Source organism: Pseudochaenichthys georgianus, chromosome 8, assembly GCF_902827115.2.
Source record: "Pseudochaenichthys georgianus chromosome 8, fPseGeo1.2, whole genome shotgun sequence".
In the NCBI taxonomy this organism is placed as follows: Eukaryota; Metazoa; Chordata; class Actinopteri; order Perciformes; family Channichthyidae; genus Pseudochaenichthys; species Pseudochaenichthys georgianus.
The window spans coordinates 13,624,772-13,644,897 of NC_047510.2; the positions used below are offsets into that span (position 1 = coordinate 13,624,772).

The 20,126-nt window shown below is 41.5% G+C and overlaps 1 protein-coding gene across 1 annotated transcript; it reads left to right on the top strand.

Annotated features, from left to right (window-relative positions):
- Positions 1-2,951: 2,951 nt before the first annotated feature.
- On the top strand, positions 2,952-19,925 carry mylk5 (myosin, light chain kinase 5). The gene is made up of 17 exons (XM_034089050.2): positions 2,952-3,331; positions 5,725-5,874; positions 6,728-6,880; positions 7,081-7,263; positions 7,666-7,701; positions 8,641-8,768; positions 13,579-13,732; positions 13,820-14,131; positions 14,224-14,326; positions 14,631-14,834; positions 14,943-15,160; positions 15,910-16,033; positions 17,103-17,255; positions 17,932-18,058; positions 18,143-18,230; positions 18,362-18,502; positions 19,674-19,925. The coding sequence occupies exons 1-17, from the start codon at positions 3,196-3,198 to the stop codon at positions 19,877-19,879; spliced, it is 2,616 nt and encodes an 871-aa protein (XP_033944941.2). The 5' UTR covers positions 2,952-3,195; the 3' UTR covers positions 19,880-19,925.
- The last annotated feature ends 201 nt before the right edge of the window (positions 19,926-20,126 follow it).

Below are 20,126 nucleotides of genomic sequence, written 5' to 3' on the forward strand. Positions count from 1 at the left end.
AAACTTGCCTTGCCTTTGTTTAAGCACCGGATTGGCAAAACAAGAGAGTAAACCAGTCTGCCTTGATCTATGAATTCATGTCCGGGACTCTCACGGTATCTGCTGCCTCCCCGCAGCTGTTTTATAGAAGGAAAACCTCCTTCACTTCATGAAATGGCTGCAGCATCAGGAGGCAGCGGGACGTGTAACTCCGCCTCTGAGAAGTGCAGCACCAGCGCGCCGAGAGCTGTGCCTTTTTACGCACCGCCTTCGCTGTGTTTACCTTCATCAGAACAGCGAGTGACTGCAGGCTGCTAGGTATTAACCACACACATCTCTACACACATCGAACTGCCCGATTACTCCCCCTTTTATTAGTTTTATGAAGGAGATGTCCAGTCACCAAGGCGCTTGATGTGTGTTTGTGTGTGTGTGTGTGTGTGTGTGTGTGTGTGTGTGTGTGTGTGTGTGTGTGTGTGTGTGTGTGTGTGTGTGTGTGTGTGTGTGTGTGTGTGTGTGTGTGTGTGTGTGTGCTCTGCTCAGCTCAGCTCTGTGTTTGTGTCTGTCCGACACCGGCATTTGTTTTCAAATGACCATGAACAGTAATTTACACACATCTGGCTAACTCCATAGGTAGCCTATATGCGGGTGTTTCCAAAATAAATTAGTTTAATCTTAATCTCGATGTAGTGCTAAATGCTGTCGGACGTGCACCGGAACGAACGTCACTATCATAATATCTTCTGAAAACAAATGCCAGTGTCACACACACACACACACACACACACACACACACACACACACACACACACACACACACACACACACACACACACACACACACACACACACACACACACACACACACACACCACCACCACACCACCACCACACATCACACACACACACACACACACACACACACACACACACACACACACACACACACACACACACACACACACACACACACACACACACACACACACACACCTCCTTCATAATGCGCCTTCTCCTCGTTTTCCCATCACTGGATTATCCGTAAATCACACAAACAAAACCAAAACGTTGATTTATCTGTTTTCCCGTTTTGGTTTAAAAACTGAATAACGTCGGTTTTTTGGTTTTCCTTTTTTCCGAAAAACCAAAAAACGACACCGGTTATTTTTTAAACGATGTTAATAGGTTTTGGATGCATATTGTTCTAGTATTTGTTCAGGTTGTTACATGCAATTAGCCTCTGTTGCTGCTGGTGGTGAGTACATATTAAAATCAGTTAAAATTGACAACCGGTCAGCGATTTTTTTTAATGTAGCTGCCGGTCCTTGGCACAATAAAGGTTGGGAACCCCTGATTTAGAGCTTTGAGTCAGACCTCATGAGGTAATGTGTCAATCATAATGTGCTGCTATGTGCAGAAGAGATTGAAGGCCCATCTACTAATGACCATGTACCCTTGTGAGCTGTGAACCCTAATTTCATTTGATATCATGCTTTGTGTGGGTGTCTTGTGCACTCATCCTTGGCTGAGATTGATATTGAAAGTGGATGACATTGTTGATGATGTTGGAAATTGTTGATGATATTGGTGATGTTGTTAATGATGTCAGGAATTATGTCTTGAATGTTGTTGTATTATTGTTGTATTGTTTTAAGTGTCGGACCGCAGGAAGAGTAGCTTTTGTCAAGAGCAAAACCTAATGGGGATCCTTAATAAACATAAACATAAGCTCATGGTTATTTGCTTTGGTACTGTGACAATCTTCTCATAATAACGAAACAATTATTAGCTTCACCTGCAGGGTCCATTATAACCAAAGCTAACAGATTGTAGTCCTTAATTGAATCACTCACACAGACGGTGTGTCTAAGGTGCCATGCATAATCTTACAGATATGACAGATTTTGAATAACTTTGCAAGGTGGAGCCTGTAGTTAATAAGGTGTTTATGAAAAAGGTTATAGTTTTTTTTTTATCAGCAGTTTTAGGATAGTTTCGTAATCAGTTGAGTAACTCTCATTTTTTATAGTACAAAATTAGTGAAATCAAAATAATGATGTGCGGATTAAACTTGAAAGAATGTGATATGAAGAAGAAGTTGCTATAGGCTACTTTCAGCACTTTGAATATAACTTCTGCTATTTTAAGAAGCTAGGAATTTCACACATTTTGCCAAAATCTACTTCCAAAACTGAATGTATAAAAATCATCATCCTGACAATGGTGACTCTGTGTGTTCAGCCTTTTTGTAAATGTTTGATTTGGGAATTCCTCCCTGACAGAAACTAAAACAAGCCCCTCACAGTGCTTTTCTCTGTGATCACTGATGTGGAATTCAGGGGTCTGGGACGGGAGTGGAACGAGATGTTATAATCACCTCAGACGGCTTCTGCTGTGTTCACTGAGGTTGATATGTCCTCCCATCCCATAATGTATAAGGCAGATTGTGTGATCTGTAGGGTCTAACCAGCAAGTGTTCATCATGAGAACAACAGCGGGCCCCCTCTTGAGACATCCCTGGTTTCCATAGGAGCAGGTGGATCTGTTCAAGTGACGCTGTTACCGTGGTAATAGCGCCCTTGTGTGTGCTGGGATATACCTCAGCTGAATAGGATTTACAAGCCTGTCGTTCACAATCACATGTTTAACAATCCACAGGCGTGAGATGAACCTATGCAACGCCGGCATCACTGACATCACAAAGTTCAGTGGCAGCATTGATAAGTGAGAGGGCAAACTGGGAAATCAATAAACAGCAACGCATTCGACAAACAGCACACAATACGACCTTTGGCTGGGCGGGTAGATAAGTCCTCCCCCCTTTCCTCCCACTCTCACTCTTTTCTGCATTTCCTTGTTTATGTGCCATGTGTGTCTATTAGCCTTGGTAATAAAGACAGGGGTTTGAGCAGTGGGTGTGGGATTTGGCATTAGAGTAACTTTGACAGATAAGCCTGTTGTGCCTTAAAAAAAAAAAAGGCCAAATCAAAGAGAAAGATTTGTGATGTAGGTGGAGTTTGTGCAGATAAGGGGAGGGTGAGAAAAGAGGTTAACATGTGCAGAGAAGTGTGAGGGAGTGTTGGTTATACAGAAGAGAGAGACGGAGCGAGCTGCAGAGGCAGTGACAGAGAAGGGAAGTGTGATAATCAGCTTGGGAAATGACTGTGTGAACTATTTGTTTTTCCGCTCAGAGGCCTGGGGTGTTCTTGAACAGAAATGAATGGTGATGGCAGCAAACAGCGATATGTGTCAACCTTCAGGATGCACATCAAGCAGCCCAGTGCATCGCCTACATCAGGGAATGGGCCGGGAACTATTGACAGCAGGATCGCAGACACATGTCCTGACACTGGTGAGGGCTGCGTGACAGGAGATTAATACGTTCAGGGTGTGTGTTTGTGTTGGAAAGAGCTCAACTGCTGGGAATGATGTTTTAAATATCATATTTGATTATATACAAGTCTGAACATGGTGATGACTCCTGATAAAAGTAAAGTGCACTATAAAAAAACCTTTGATTTTATTTTCTCCTGGTGTTATGTTTGTTGTTTTTCTAAGCCAATATTAAGGGTTGTGTTGAAATGGCCAAATATTTGACTTGATTTATTTGCATGTCCACACTGAATATCAAATATTTTAAGTATAACTGGGTGTTATTTGCAATGACAATATAAAGCGAAAGTAGTTATCATGCAGTAAAATAGTTACTGTCATGGTCGTACTATAATTATGATGGGTTTGGCTTAATATTGCTGCTGCATCATTGTGTGTAAACTAAACTAAAAGCTGTTTTCAGCTTTGTGACAATGTATTTTCAGCAGATTCAAGAGCCTTTTAAACAATTTATTTGGATTAAAAAGCAGATCAGATCTGCATCTGGAGATACTTGTTATTTACTGCACAGGATGGGGCAACTAAGAATAGCCACTAAGGTTGTCAGGCAAGCATAGTGGTGTAGAAAGTACAATATACCATCTGAAATGTATTGGGGTAGAAATGCAAAGCTGCATACAATGAGTGATTGAAGAAAATACAAGTAACTCGAAAGTACAGTACTCCAGTAGACATGCTTTTTTCAGTGTGAATCGTCATCGGGCAGATGTTATGACCCACATTTGTCTGGCAGATGACAATCTTGTACATTATCTTTTACATGTTAAAACATCAGGAACCGATAAAAGCAGACTTGTTTCAGCATGGCCATTTTCAATGATATAAGAGCGGCCTGTAAGCCTTTAGTTCAGCTTATCGGTTATCACTGACCTGCCAGTGGAAGCTTTTAGTTCTGCTTAAGTCTTGTCAAAGGAAGGGTCAAAGAGTCATAATGTGGCAAGGGTGTGAAAATCCTCCTCTGTGTTTGTGTGCTGAGGTGCTACTCAAAGCACTTGATTGAACTGCCTCCAGCTTTATCTTGAATACTTGAGTATTGTAAACTCTGACTAAAGGTTGATTGTTAAAACATATATTTTGTTAAACCATAACTAGTTTACTGTGCATGGTATTTATAACCTCTTTTACACAATGTTTCAGAAAGTTACTTTACTACAGCTGTAGACCTCTTTAATAACAATGCATTTTACTGGTGATACCACTCAATGTCAGCCTGTGGTGCAGATTATGTGCTTTTGATGAATGAAGCGTCGCTACATCAGGGGGAGTGCAGATCCTTGGTGTATCCACCCCCGTGTTTCAAGCAAGGATTCATCTCTGATATCATTACTGCATTAAAAAAACAAAAAAACAAAGAAGAAACACAAAAGCAGATGTCTGATGTCAGTACTTTGGTATTTGTTGGGCAGTGGAGACTAGAATTCATGTGAAAGAAAGTGTTGTAACAGCTTGGCTAGCTGAGAGGATAGAACATACACACTCATCACATCTGTAGCACTTCCAGCGGGTGTTACTTCTAATTTAAGAGTATTGTTAGGGAAATAATTGACCTAGACTCCTAGATATGACGTACAGGACCAACCCTGATGTCTGTTTATCTCCTTTAAGGACATAGGCTGCTTCAGCCATAATGTTATTGTTCCCATTCTGTGACCGGTCAACACTAGGTCACAGATGGTCTATTGTTGTGGGTGCACTGGGACACTTCCTTCTTTGTTGTTTGTGGACTCCAAGGTATGACATCTTCGAGGCCATAAGTGACGGACGCAAGTGACTCAGTGTGCCCAACTGGTTAAACTATCTTATCAAGATATGTTGATTACTCTCTTTGAAACCAGTTAAATGGGCTAACGAGAGAGAGGCGCTCCAGAATTGACGTGGCAATCCACCCGTGCAGTCAGACCGTGACTGCTGTGACTTGTGATGTGAATCTCTCCGGCCGTAACTCCAAATAGAGTTGTTGTGTTTGACATCGAAGCTCCTGCTCTACCGCGTCTCCTTCCTGAGTCGGTGACTCCCACTGCATTGCTACACAGAAGTGTCCCTTACAAGTATGAGTGTGATGATAAAAGGTGTGAATTCATGTAAAAACACACACTATAATAAAGTTTGTGGCCAAAATGGATGTCATAAATATATAATAAATAGCGAGTTAAAGAACTAAAATAAGACCATTCAAAACGTGATTTATCTAAACCTATATGCAGTTCTGTGAAGAGCAACACACACTTATCAAGGGTTTTAAGACTTCACTGAACTGCATCGTCTACAAGGGGTTACAACTCTGTGTGTGTTGCTCTTGCTTTGTGCATCTGACCCCCCTCACCTTTTTTCACCCCTCTACTCCACATTCAGGGTCTGTTAACCTTTCCGCTCGTAAACGCCTGGATCTGCCCGTCTTCATAGAGCCGCTGCAGGACTGCTGTGTGGACGAAGGAAATGACGTCACACTGCGGGGGGCTCTGACTGGAGGTCAGCCTATTCAAGTGTCATGGTTGCACAATGGTGAGTGAACAATTTAAACTGCTACATCTTGATTATCGATTGGGGTCAGATGTTGACCTAAAGTAGAAGGCCCTTATACAGTCAATAACTCATATTTTATATAACAGGTCGTTATCCTACCAGTTAACCTCTTGAACTCTTTAGTTTTGCCTTAGATCAACTCCTTTCCCTATTTAGATGTACTGTTTTTTGTTTGTGCTTATCCCAACACAACGAACCTTAAATAACAGACTATTGTACTGTATGTTTTCATGTCTGCACCTTTACACTAAATGTAAACTTTCTAGATGTATTTTTGACACATTTTCTACACCTTTTTACACTTCACTTAGCCCAAAATGTTTTGTCATTTTGGAGGGATATCTATCATAAATAAAACCTGCAAAGGTCTTTAAAGTCTAAAATCCCAAAGTTCCCTCCAGAGGGAGTTTCTCTCCCACACACTCCCTACCCCTGCCTGAAACGCTGATGGTGGTCCCTTGCGCTCCGTCCTTGCGCACATTTTAGCTTGATAGGCTAAGGGCCAGGACATCTCTAAGCGGTTGACCAACCACAACTGAGCAAACCAGTAACCAATCAGAGCAGACTGGGCTCTGGTTTCATACAGAGGGTGAAAAGAGATGCTGCAGTATGAGAAAAATAAAGCACTTCTTGAACATTAAAACATGTAAACATGTCAAATTAGAGGTATAAAATATAATTATGAAATCCCAAAAATGATCATAATAGGGCCCCTTTAAACCCTTCTGTCAATATCAGCCCTTCCTTCCTTCACATGCCTTGTCTTTTCCTCGTGAATTTCCCTAGCCAGAGAATGCAAGTGTTTCTAATTTGTTTCTCCTCCTATGGGCAGGTGAAGTGGCCCGTTTTGGAAAACCTTCCTTTAATGGCAGGGAGACAAGTTTTGTGGTGCGGGAGTGCTTGCCTGAAGATGCGGGTGCCTACACGTGCTTGGCAGAGAACAGTGCAGGGAAGACTTCTTGTTGTGCTGCTGTGTATGTCAGAGGTGAGGAGGGAGACACTGGGACACACTGGAGACTGCTAATGGACATTAAAACATAAGTCTACAACACAAATTTGAAGCCCATAAACTCTGCCTTTTGGAGGTTGTGGAATATTATTCTGTTAGTTACTCTGGTCAAAATAGTTCAGTTTCATTGTGTTCTGCGTTTCCTTTTTCTCTTCCTTTACCAAAAACCAATCCAGACTTTGAAACTATCTGCGGGTCGCAGAGTCGTGTCTCAAATATCCAAACTTCTCCATCCAAGAGCATGGTGCCGAATGGAAGGTCACCACAGTCTCCCAAAGACGAGCAACAGAAGACCAGAGGATCTATTTGCTCTTCCACTGCAGGCTCTGATAAGCTCAGCCCGGTCTCCAGTCCAAGAGGTAAATCATTCATTTCCCAAATTGAACATACTGTACAATGCAGCTTCCTTCCTCTCTTGCATGTTTTGATGCACCAAGACATGTAAGGCCTCTTTTCCATTGTTTTAACTTCTTCCGGACATCCATGATAGGTTTTCAAACAAATAGGAAACGCATCATTTCCAGTCCTTGTGTAATTGGTTGTCAGGCTGTTCGTCCACCATGAAGGGATAATGTAGGACTTCCACAATCATGATATACACCCACTAAAAGTTCTCGGTCCCAAGTGAGCGCCATGTAGGGAAGTGGACAGTGCACAGTACAGTAAAAGTTGCTGAGTGTGTGAACAGATAGCAATAGAACAGCAGAGCCACACCCACACACATATACTAAAACCTACCTGCGCTTCATCTGTCTCTGCAGAAGTCATCCCAAAGAGGAGAGCCAACTCAGCGACAGGTGAGAAGCCTTTTCCTCATTTACTTTCTCTGCCAGATGACTAAGCATCGGACTTTCCATCATCCACCTACACTTCCATTTCTTAGTATTCAATGCTATATTGTCTGATTTCTGCTTGTTCATGAAAATTCAACTTTTTCATTAGAGCCTTTTCTGTGTGTGAGTTGCTTCTGATTCTGTTTTGGTTTCCCTGGAATTTTCTTTTTGTTCAGCCTTTGTTTATAGAAATAATGTTGGCTAACTCTGATCTATTGTTATCCAATACACTGGAAACCTTTAACCTCAGGGTGTAGGCTGCAACAATAAAGGCATGAAAAGAGATCACAGTAAGGTCTGAATGTTTGTTATGAGTGCATAGGATATGTCTGCTTTAAAAAAGGTGGTTTGATGGATTGGAACAAGTAGATAAAATAGATAAACTGTAAAGCCTATCAGATGTCTCCAGTCAAATCGATGCCACAGTATTTGAATACTGACCGTTTGAGTGATGATGTTGACTCTATGCTCATATATGGAATTGTTCTAGTCTATTGTTAATATGTGGTTAGCAAAAAGAAAAAAATGTGTTTTGTGTGTTTGCTTGATATTTGTCTAATTAGTTATATATTGAAAACAACAAGTGGGACTCATAGGTGTCTTCTATCATGAACTAGTTTAACATTGTTGAACACGCTCCAAAACCCAGGTACTGTGTGGAAAATATCATCTGTGTTTTGAATTTGTTTCCAGTTGAGACACTGAGTTTGCTGTATAATAATAAGGGTTTCGAGGGAAGTAACACCCTCCCAGTCCAATAGTACAAGACAAACCACATTCTCATTCTGTCTTTATCTCTCTCAGACACAGTACGGGATAGTTTCCTTTCAGTGTGACATTTAAGGCCTTCAGTCTAACCAAGGCTCCGAGTCAAAACGCTCACTTTGCTATTCTTCTTTGAAGGTCCAGCATTACGTTTTGAAAACCCTCCACAACACCTGGAGGTGAAGGTGGGACAAACTGCCAGGTTGACGTGTTCCTTCACTGGCAGTCCTCCTGTCGTGTCGTGTTGGATCAGAAAAAAGGATCAGGTATTTTCATTTATTTAGCAAGATCATATTTCATTATTATGTAAATGATCTAGAAATGTCCTTATTTGGAACACTTAGTCTTTTACTTCCTTCAGAGACATTTTATTAACAGTGGATGTAAATATTTGTTTTGTTTTTTATTGTAAGAGTAAGGAAAAAGTTTGACTGTTTAATTGTATGTTTGGTCATGAAATGTAAGCAAATTATTTTGGTGGGATAGTACGGAGCCCCTATAGGGACATTACAAAAATAACAAAACATCATGCGCCTTGGTGACCCGACATCTCCTTCATTAAACTAATAATAGGGCGTAATAATCTGGCAGTTCGATGTGTGTATAGGTGTGTGTGGTTAAAACGTAGCAGCCTGCGGTCGCTCTTTACTGTAGCTGTTCTAATGAAGGTAAACACAGTGAAGACGGTGCGTAAAAGGCACAGCTCTTTGCGCGGTGGAGCTGCACTTCTCAGAGGCTGAGTGACACGTCCCTCTGCCTCCTGATGCTGCAGCCATTTCATGAAGTGAAGGAGGTTTTCCTTCTATAAAACAGCTGTGGGCAGCAGATACTGTGAGAGTCACGGACAGGAATTCATAGATCAAGGCAGACTGGTTTATAGACTGTCCTGTTTTGCAAATCCGATGCTTAAACAAATAGCTCTACCCCCCTGGGCGAAATGTCCTTAAAATGTCCGAGTTCGAAATATATCTCAAATAATGTATGCACTGTCATTCGCACGAGATACTAACCCGTTATCCTGATTTATTAAATGTTTTCTCTCTCTTTTTTATTTTTGTTCATGTCCAGGGGCTCCGTAGGATAGAGGAAGGAGGGTTTATTTTTACTTAGAGATAAGTAGATATAAAATATAAGTATAATGTGTTTCAATGTTTTGAAAATGTGTGGGATTTTGAAAGCATACATTCCTCTTTAAATGAAATTACCTTTACAAAGGTATTTAATGTATCAACTGATGGTTGTGAAGGACCAGGGTATACGCAAAAATCAGGTATGCAAGTTGAGGTGCAAAAATAAGGATTTTATTTACCCAATATATGTACAGTTTTAAGATGGGTAATAAAATCAATTAGGTTTAAACAAAAAAGGTGTAGATATAAACAGACACAATCTAGCATTTAACGCATAAACAAAACGTCACAAAAATGGGTGACATCGAGTGATGACAGTTTGACACTGAAGCTTCGAACGGAGCTTCAACCCTGGACTTCCTATTTCATAGAAGCAGTGCTTCGAAGCTTGCTTCAAATCACGTGATATATGACGTCAGAAGCAGCAACTGCTTCAAATCACGTGACATGTGACGTCCGAACCAGCAACTGCTTCATTTCCTGAATGAATCACTTGACTGGTTCACGGTCCATTCACGCGATTCCATGCACTGCCTCGTCTCGATTCTGACAGGTGACAGGTTGAAACAGTTTCGAATTTGAGCGCTTCAACACTTTATGACCACTCTAAACAATGCGCAATGTGTGGGTTGTCGTAGTTTGCGTTGTTGCTGTTGAGTTGTTGTTGGTATTGCATTTGAATTGTAGTATCATTATAGAGCAAGCCAGGAAGAAAGATAGGTCGTTCTGTCTCGGGAAACACTTCGAAATGTGGAGAAGTTCTGAACAAAAAGACAATGATCACTAATATAAAAACAGTCCAATATTTTAAGGAATAGATAGCCCAGTGGGTAGCGGCCCGAATGCGGCGATGTCCTCCGCGCAGCTGGTTCAAAGCCCGGAATGGATGTACTTTTAATCATTGCTTTTCAACTTTAATACTTTAATAACTGTTAAAAGGCCGTCTCCTGTCTCCTGTCCAGCACTCTCTATAGAGTCTCTTCTCAATAACCCAATACACACAATTATCAATCTTTAATTGCAAATAGAACATGATATTCAGTCTTAGTGTGTGTGTGCATCGAATATTTTTCAAGGCAAAGATACGTTAAACCCACTGCAGCCTTGCACTTCGCCAGGAGAGGTCGCTGTAACTGAAGCTTCGAGAAATTAACCTATTTCCGACACAATTGTCCAAGTGGTTCGACGCTTCATTTTGCCATCACTAGTGACATCCTGTGTGCTCTTCTGCCCAAGAGCAACTCACATACCCCCCCTCATCTCCACACAGCAGGAATGTATAGCACTACTGGCCAGTCCATTGTTTCGTGCAGGGAGGGGGAAGAGGCTCTAAAAAGGGGTGGCTTAAATGGAGTGGCCTCTTTAAACACCCCTCAGTTTGAGAGGAATGGCGTAGTCCAATTAGCTGACACATCTATAAAGGCACGTGTTTTCCATTAGCTCAGTCTTTTGCCAGGAGCAAGGTGAGCTGCAAGACACTAACAATAGGATTACACACAACACAATTAACAATAGATATTTTAAACAAGATTGCATGCACTCAATCTAGCAAAAATAAAGCTGTTTCAAATCAATGTGTATGTCTGATGAAACAAAAGCATAACCTTTAGGATGTGTGTTCCTTTGTGAAGCTTGTAGCTAGTGATGGTGAGATGAAGCCTTATGAAGCTTTGAAGCTTTCCAGCCAATTGGTTCGCAAAAGGGTTCATCTCATGAGGCTTCATCATGGGCTTCATTTGAACACAAACCCCCTGTTGGTCAAAGTGTGTAAAACAGGCAGGTTGGACATCTCAACAGTGTGCTCTATTCAGTGGTTCCCAAACTTTTTGTGCCCAAGGCACACCAAAGGACAAGTACAAATCTCAAGGCACACCTATTGTGCAAAATAGCCCTTATAACACGTGTTATCACTCATATGTATCATGTACAATATCTGTAAATGTGCATAATTATTTACTAATGCCAAATAAAATGTGACAAAGACAACTATATTACTCATGAAATATTTATTAACGAAATATTTCAGAAATTAATTTGAAACTTTATCAAATTTAGGCTTCATCAAAGCAGCAACACACACATGTAAACCAGACAGGTCACAACATTAAAAATGAGGCAAAGGAAACTCAGCAGAAATTCAGCACAGAGAACTGTCAATGCAAAGAAGCTGCATTGTCCATGGTACTGAACTACAAATTATAAATGTAACATTTCAGCAATCAGCATTGAAACATGTGCTATTGTAAATATTTTTGCCGACTTACAAATTAGTGAGATACATGTGCCTGTCGGGGCGCGCAGCATTTTGTAATCCTTGGTGGCACTGAGGAGAGGCCACTCGCACGTCCTGTTCAACAGAGCCGTGACCTCCTGTAGTTCTTCATGTAAATCAGAGTAGAAAACGCCAACTCCAGAGATGGGGTCGTTACTAAAAAAATGTAATATATTACATATTACTTAAAAAAATAAATAATATATTACACTACTTCGTTACTATCTACATAAAGTAACTCGTTACTTTACTCGCCGAGCACGTACGAACTGCGCATGCGTGAGTGGCAATAACTTTCCTTACCAGCAGGCGGCGGTAGTGTGTATTTGTCATTCAAAACAGGCAACAAGCGGAAGACAGAGAAGAAGAACAGACTACGTGATATAAACAAAAAAGCATGTGTTCTTTGCAGGTGTTTGTTGAGGTTTGACGTGGTGTTTCCAGCAGTGGATAACAGCTTCTGGCCTGGACACAGTTTGCACCTCACCGTCACATTCCTGTCTATTCTTCGGACAAACTCAAAATAATGGGCATACCCCCACCCCTCGAAAGTTATCGCTGACTCAGCCATGTTTATGCAGCAGCACTGCACGTGGAGATATGACGCAAATCGCGCAGATTACGTACATATAAACCTACAAAGTACTGATATAGTAAATTAAAAAATAATTATTTTTGTGTAGTTGTATATTGCAATAATAACGTATGGTTGTCACAAAATTCCACGGCACACCCGGACTTGCCTCAAGGCACACCAGTGTGCCGCGGCACACCGTTTGGGAACCACTGCTCTATCTCATACCGAGTTCCCATTGAGTAAAGCCTTAGAATAACTCTAAACAACGAACATTAAATCATATTTTCATGTTAACAATATTGTATTTATTCCAGTTTAATGATTGTGATTGAAAAGCCTAAGGAGGCTGGTAAACATTGCAAAGAGGGATTTATATTCCTTAATAATATTCGTAAACTTAACCATGTTGTAGCCTGAGAAAGGCTAAACCATATCAAAGAATACATTTATTAACTACATTATCTCATTTAGCTGTAGCTTTTATAAACAACAGAAAATACGTATTGACCAGGCGTTGAACCAGGGACCCTGCGGTCACGAGTCAACTGCTTTCAGGCTGAGCTACAGCACACACACTGAATCTCACTGAAAACACTAAGATATTTATTCCTGTATTTATTTATTCATGTTTTTATTCCTACATTTATTTATGCTTGTATCTATTTATACTTATGACATGTTCCGACCTCTATAAGTGAGGGTATGAGCTCTCTTGATTCCATCGTGTCACCGGGCCCGCCGGGTACAGGAGGGGTAATGTGATTCTTAGTATACATCCATGGGTATTATGAGCGTTGTGGTTCAACGGTTCAACCGATCTGAATCGCTTCGTGAAGCAGTCACGTGGTATCGACAGGCAGCGAGGCTTCGTTTGTCATCGATGACGTCACTGGCCCAAAACGATACAAGCCTCGATACATGCTTCACAAAAAGCTTCGGGGATTACTCGACACACGCTCCGAAGCCTCGGCGCAATACGTAACATCACTACTTGTAGCCCTCACATGTATTGTGACTGTTTTGTTGTGCAAACTATTGGATATTTTCAAAACAATAATTTTTATTTGCTTGAATAATAATTAAAAAAAACTCTGCAGATAGTAGATGGTCCAGAGCTGTGGTCAGAAAACACAGATCAGAGCAGCACACTGGTCATAGCAGAGGCTAACCCGCAGCACTCAGGCCGCTACACTGTTGTAGTGAAGGATCGCAAGAGCTCTGCACAACACACTGTTGCTCTTTCTGTCATAGGTAAGGCAACACACACTCTGCAATATCAGTACAAAGTGATATCAGTTTGCATTTACCTGACCCTTGATCTTACCGTCATCCAACCAGAGCCCCCCCAGCCTCCGGCCTCCTGTCCCGTGATCTCCCTCGTCTCTCCCAGCAGCCTCGTGCTCTCCTGGTCCGGCCCCTGCTACGACGGAGGCAGTGCTGTCCTAGGTTATGTGGTTGAAGTGAAGAACCAGGGACGTGTTGATCCTGGGGATTGGGCCGAGCTCACCGCCCAGTGTAAGAGCACCTCGTACAAAGTGTGCTCAGGTCTGCTGCCTCAACAGGAGTACTGCTTCAGAGTGAGGGCCTACAACGCAGTGGGAGTCAGTGAGCCAGGACCAGTGTCACCAGTAGTTAGGATGGAGCAGAATGGTGAGCCAACGTGTGTTACTCATACCACAAAATCTAGAGACCAATTATTGAGGCTTTTATTACAGCTGTTGTGCCTTTGTCTGTTTATTTAGATAAACCACAAGAAGAAGAAACCCCTCAAGCGGTCTCCTGTGTCACTGTTGACTCTTCACACAAAGTCACAGATCATTACAGTTTGCAGGAGAAATTGGGAATGTGAGTATCCGTCAGGCTCAAACATGTTTTATCCGATTAGCTTGAACACAAACATTTCTTTGGTAGCTCTGTGGATTTGGGGAAATTAGCCAAGAACATCAGAGCGATGATTAAAATGCATGCAGAGACATGATTCTATCTATAAACAACGACATTGATTTCAATGGTGGGAAATGTTGGGTGGTTTTTCCCCTTTGACAGATAAAGGAATGAAACAATAACAGATCTCAGATGAAGTATTGTTTAACATTCACCTTTTGATTTATGGTCTCAGAGATAACAAAATAAAGTGTTTCTTCATTAGGGGAAAGTTCGGCCTGGTGTTCAAGTTAACCCACAAGGAAACAGGACGTGTGTGTGCAGGGAAGTTCTACAAAGGTCGACGTGCCAAGGAGAGGGAGGCTGCTCGTAAGGAGATAGAGCTGATGAACTTCCTCCACCACCCCCAACTGGTGCAGTGTCTCGCAGCATACGACCACAAGCCTGAGATGGTCATGGTCATGGAGTTGTGAGTATCATCGTGAGAGTCGATCGTTGTTGGAAACCTGCAAATTCTGGATGTATACAAAGAAAATGAAGTATAACAATACTGTGGCTGTGGTTTGTGTGTCTGCAGTATCGCAGGCGGGGAACTGTTTGAACGCATTGTGGACGACAGTTTTGTGCACACTGAGCTTGCTAGTGTGCGCTACATGCATCAGATCCTGGAGGGGATTGCCTTCATGCATCAGCAGAACATTGTCCATCTGGACATGAAACCTGAAAACATTGTGTGTGTTGACACCACTGGCACCTCCGTGAAGATCATTGACTTCGGATTAGCCTGCAAGATTGGTATGTGAATGTCTGTCCAAAATGTCACTTTTTTGTCCATCGTCAAATTGTCATAATATGCATATTAGTTCTTTGAACACTAAATCATAATCCTTGAATCCAAGTGGATATATCATTTGAAGAAATTCCTTCCAAGCATTCCTGAATTATCGTGTTTACGAGAAGGGATGGAATGAGGTTAAAGTGACCTTTGACCACCAAAATGTAATCTACACCCTTAAAGGTGGGGTAGGTAAGTTTGAGAAACCGGCTCGAGATCGCTAGAATTTGAAAATACGCAACCGGAGAAAATCTGCCACTTCCTTACAGAGCCCCTCCTCCTCCAACACACACGAACGCGCACATGACCAATGAGGGCACGAGGTACATTTGTGCACCGATGGAAGGCTGACAGGCAGGTAGGCCATCCAGTTATTTTAGCCGGGCCGGCTCAAATGATTGGTCGTGCTTTTTACAGTACTACAGCTTCCACAGATGACATTTTTTTTAATGGATTTTTTGTCAAAGCACTTCAGATATTCATTGCTATCGGGATGTTAAGAGCATTCCATGGAATATAACAAAAAGTGTATCTCGAGCCTATTTCTCAAACTTACCTACCCCACCTTTAAATGTTTAAAATGTAAAGAAATTCCCTGAAGGCTTTTCAGAGGTATTGCATTCACAAGAATGGTACGGGACAGTCAGGATAGTCGTCAAACATAATGCCGCCGGTGTGGAGGCATAATTATGTGATTTATGTTCAACAGAAGGGGACACACCACTGAAGGTGATGCATGGGACTCCAGAGTTTGTGGCACCTGAAGTGATCAACTATGAGCCTGTGTGTTTCTTCACTGACATGTGGAGCATAGGAGTCATCTGCTACATATTGTGAGTCCCACTGCCCCTCTCATGGCTACATTTAGTTTGACATTTCGGAAAACTCACCTAAGGTGCAGAGTTGGAATTTGTTACCTTTGCACAGGGAAAAGCTAGCTCTTTCAAGTCTTTGTGCTAAGCTAACCTGTTGCTGAGAGTGGCTTCATTTACGGTATGGACACAAGACTGGTCATAAGAACCCGGACCCATTTCTACTTTTGGGGAAACTAAGGGGAACATAATTTAGACTAAATGGACCACCTATAACACATTTCTGAAGAGTAACCCCCCCCCCCCCCCCTAGTGTCAAATATCTGAAAAGTGACATATATGTCAAATTGGGCTTTAATGGTAAAGTAACTGTTATTTATAACTTAATGAAGGAGGAAGATTTTTTTGGTTTAAATTAGTTTGAACATTCTTTGAATTGAAGAATAAAGAATATATTAACTCAATTGAATCAGCTAAATTAACTGAGCAGATCATAATAATAATTTTAATTGTGCATATATGTCACTCCGTGTTTACTGTGAATGTTTAGGGTAGAAATGTTTCCAAAACAGATTAAATGTAATAAAGGACATGTTATGTGAGCATTTTAATTCTTAAATGGCTTGAATTAGACCTTTAGCAACAAAAAACAAGCTTCTGAAATGTAGCTAGTTCTGGCACATCTTGGACAAGTTGTCATGGGAACACAAAATCACATGTCCTGGACCATGACCCACCAAACTGTTCAGTGTGTGTCACTTAGGGACTTCATGAGATAAAATAAAGGCTAAAGCTGTCTAAGGAACTTTCTAGAACATGTAAAGGTCATGTGACACCTGTGTAACGGTGGGTTAATTAAACGACTCATCCATCTCTTAGCAAAAAAACTAATAATTGGTATAATCTGAATAATAAAAAGGCCCTTAATCAACTGAAATTTCTGATAACAACTTAATTGAACATATTCGACTGATAGGACTGGGCTGATGTTTGTCACGATGAGGCTGCAGCTTTTTGAATGACTTATAATGCCACCTAGTGGATTTAGGTTGCAACCGTGAGTATAATATTTGTTCTCGCTGCTCCTCAGACTCAGTGGTGAGTCTCCATTCCAGGGTAACAACGATGTGGAGACCCTCTCCTTGGTCACAGCTGCCCAGTGGGAGTTTGATGAGGAGAGCTTTGATGAGATTACAGACGAGGCCAAACACTTCATCAGCTCGCTGCTCAACAAGGACACCAGGTCTCACACACACATACACACACGCACACACACGCACACACGCACACACACACACACACACACACACACACACACACACACACACACACACACACACACACACACACACACACACACACACACACACACACACACACACACACACACACACACACACACACTTGTTTTTAGATAATTTCTTTAATAATAACATGTATTTAATTCTACAATAGAAATATTTGTATGGCTTTTTTTCTTAAATTACTTTTTCTCATATGAGCCAGAAATCTAGATGTCCTGGCTGGTTTTCTGTGTATGCTGCTCGGGACGTATGTGCCATACAAGCGTACACGGCTCATGTTCGGAGGAACCTTAAAGAAAGGCATCAGTCATATTGTTAATACCTTTTTCTGAATGTCTTTCATTTTTGTAAAGCACCATACAGACGTCAAACTTTACAAAGTTATATTTATATGAAGGTTTTTGAAGAAGACCTAGAAGATGAACATTCATAGCTTGATTTATATAACACTAGTTCCTCGTTCGTATTTTTAAACGTGCAGATTACAGTTTTTTTTCTGATTTATGGAGTGATGCAAAGAAATATTCAAAATTCCCTCTGTAAAAACGTTTGACCTTTGAGGCTTTATAAACCTATAGTGTCTTCCCTTAACCATCTGTAACACTGGTTTCCCAGGCGGAGGATGACATGTGAGGAAGCACTCGCACACCCCTGGATGGCATTTGACTCTGGAGCTGTTGCCACCACCAAGAGCCTGTCCAAGGAGAAGATGAAGAGGTTTCTAGCCAGGCAGAAGTGGAAGGTCTTTAAGTACTTTTATGCTTACCTGTGAGTTTGAGGTGTTTTTTTTTTTTTTTTCTGATCCCGGACTTTTTTTGTTACATAGAAAGCAGGGAAGGCCTTGTTAGCCCTAAAGAGAATGGCTCTGCTGTCTAAAGGTGACAGCTCTGTCTCGCCTACCAGCCCTGGAGAAGGTAGGACGAATCACATTCTGATTTTATCTTATCAGGATCGTTTTATTTTCCTGGTTTAAAGTTGAAGGTTAACAATCCTGGGGTTTTCCACCACTCATTTACTTCCTTCTTCCTCCCCCGCTCTGTCCCAGATTTACCCCTGAGCCCAGAGGCGGAGCACGCCCTGCAGTCTCTGGAGCGCAAGATGCAGGTGCCACCCCAGTTCACCCAGAGCCTGGAGGACCTTACAGTAGTTCAGGGATCCTGTGCCCGTCTCTCCTGTCACCTCACAGGTACACACAACTTCAGTCAAGAGCTTAAAACTCACCTTTTATGCTATATTTGAACAATATAATATAGGTCCAAATCTATACAAAACATGTCTCTGAAGTGTTTTGCTCAAAATACCAAACAGATTACCCATTGTATCCATGTTTTATAGCCCTCTATTTCAGCCCTGTTACAAAAGCGCTGAATCTGGCCCTTTAAATATAACCGAGCTGCCGCAAGCAAGCGGTGAGATAAAAGGCTGATTACTGGCAGTAACTCAGCTAAATGCTGCCGTGATTAAACGCCATATTATGTTCCAAACCACATGAAGGATTATTTCTGAAACAGTATGGAGCTCAAACGCTTTCTCTCTAACGGGTTTACCACAAGGATAGTAACTTTTACATCCGGCTTCTTTCCACATATTTTTGTCAGTACAGTGTTAGCTCTGAGTGTTAGCGATGCTTGCTAATATAAACACAGACCATATTACTTCCAAAACATGTTGCGGATTGTTTCTGATACAGCACAAAGCTTGACATGTTCTTAATTCAGGGTTTACCGCTAGCACAGTGGCATATGAATGATATATATAACAACTTTACTCTAAGTCCCTCCCGTAGACATCCTTCCGAATACACAGACCCACAGCTGTGGGAGGGGTTTCAGCTAGCCGACTGTATATGAGGGACGATGGGTTGGGACGTGGGCGTTACGTTGCCAGGAGCTCAATGTATAGCCAGCCCACATTTCAGTAATGACGGCAAGTCCCGTTTTTAGATATGTGGGTAAGGAGGAAACGAGAGGGTTTTATTTTCGGACACTTTGTGAGTCTCCTTAGACACCGGGGACACATATATGTATGTAAAAAAAAGTGCATTTTGTATAATAGGTGACCTTTAAGCAATGTTTTCATCTTTGACTTATTATTGCACATGTATCGAGCCGTTACTAAAAAGAGCAGAAGCAAAAAGATTTATCACAAATTTTGGACAATATCTAATAAATTGGCCTTGCATAACCCATATTAGACCCACTGCTATACACAACATGTGTCCAAAAAGTGTTTCTGGAGCTAATTACCTAGCCCACCTTTAATGGTCAGTTTTCAGGCCTGAAAGACTTCCTCTAAAATAAAACAGAAGTACTTTTTATGCTCTTTAATTCTGTCCTCACCCCCATCTATCTTGACAGGGTACCCAGACCCAGAGGTGGTGTGGCTGTGTGGTAAAGAGCATGTGGAGGAGTCAGCCTCGAAGCAGATAGAGTATGATGAAGATGGCTGCTGCACACTGGTCTTAGACAAAGTGGGCCCAGAGGAGAGCGGTGTGTACACCTGCAGAGCCACCAATGACCAAGGGGAGGCGTTCTGCTCAGCCAAACTTATTGTAAAAAAGTAGATAAAGGAGACAAAATGTTACAATAAACACAACATTTTCAAGAGTGCCTTCAACTGTTTTGTTGTAGAATATTGTATTAAAAGTCAGGACCAAACTGTACATCCTGTACTATGGCTAGAAATATATGATTGTATTGTACAAAATGTATGAATATTGTTACAGAGCTACAGGCATATATAAAAGTTGGTATTTCTTCATTGGACTTGGGTATGAGGACTGTCTTATATCAGCTAAAACAAAGATTATC

Bases quoted from the DNA above. Each gene is read 5' to 3' on its own strand.
- mylk5 (XM_034089050.2), top strand. From the start codon at position 3,196: ATGAATGGTGATGGCAGCAAACAGCGATATGTGTCAACCTTCAGGATG. The intron at 6,881-7,080 runs GTGAGGAGGGAG...AAACCAATCCAG, and splicing joins TGCTGCTGTGTATGTCAGAG to ACTTTGAAACTATCTGCGGG. The intron at 14,327-14,630 runs GTGAGTATCCGT...TTTCTTCATTAG, and splicing joins TTGCAGGAGAAATTGGGAAT to GGGAAAGTTCGGCCTGGTGT.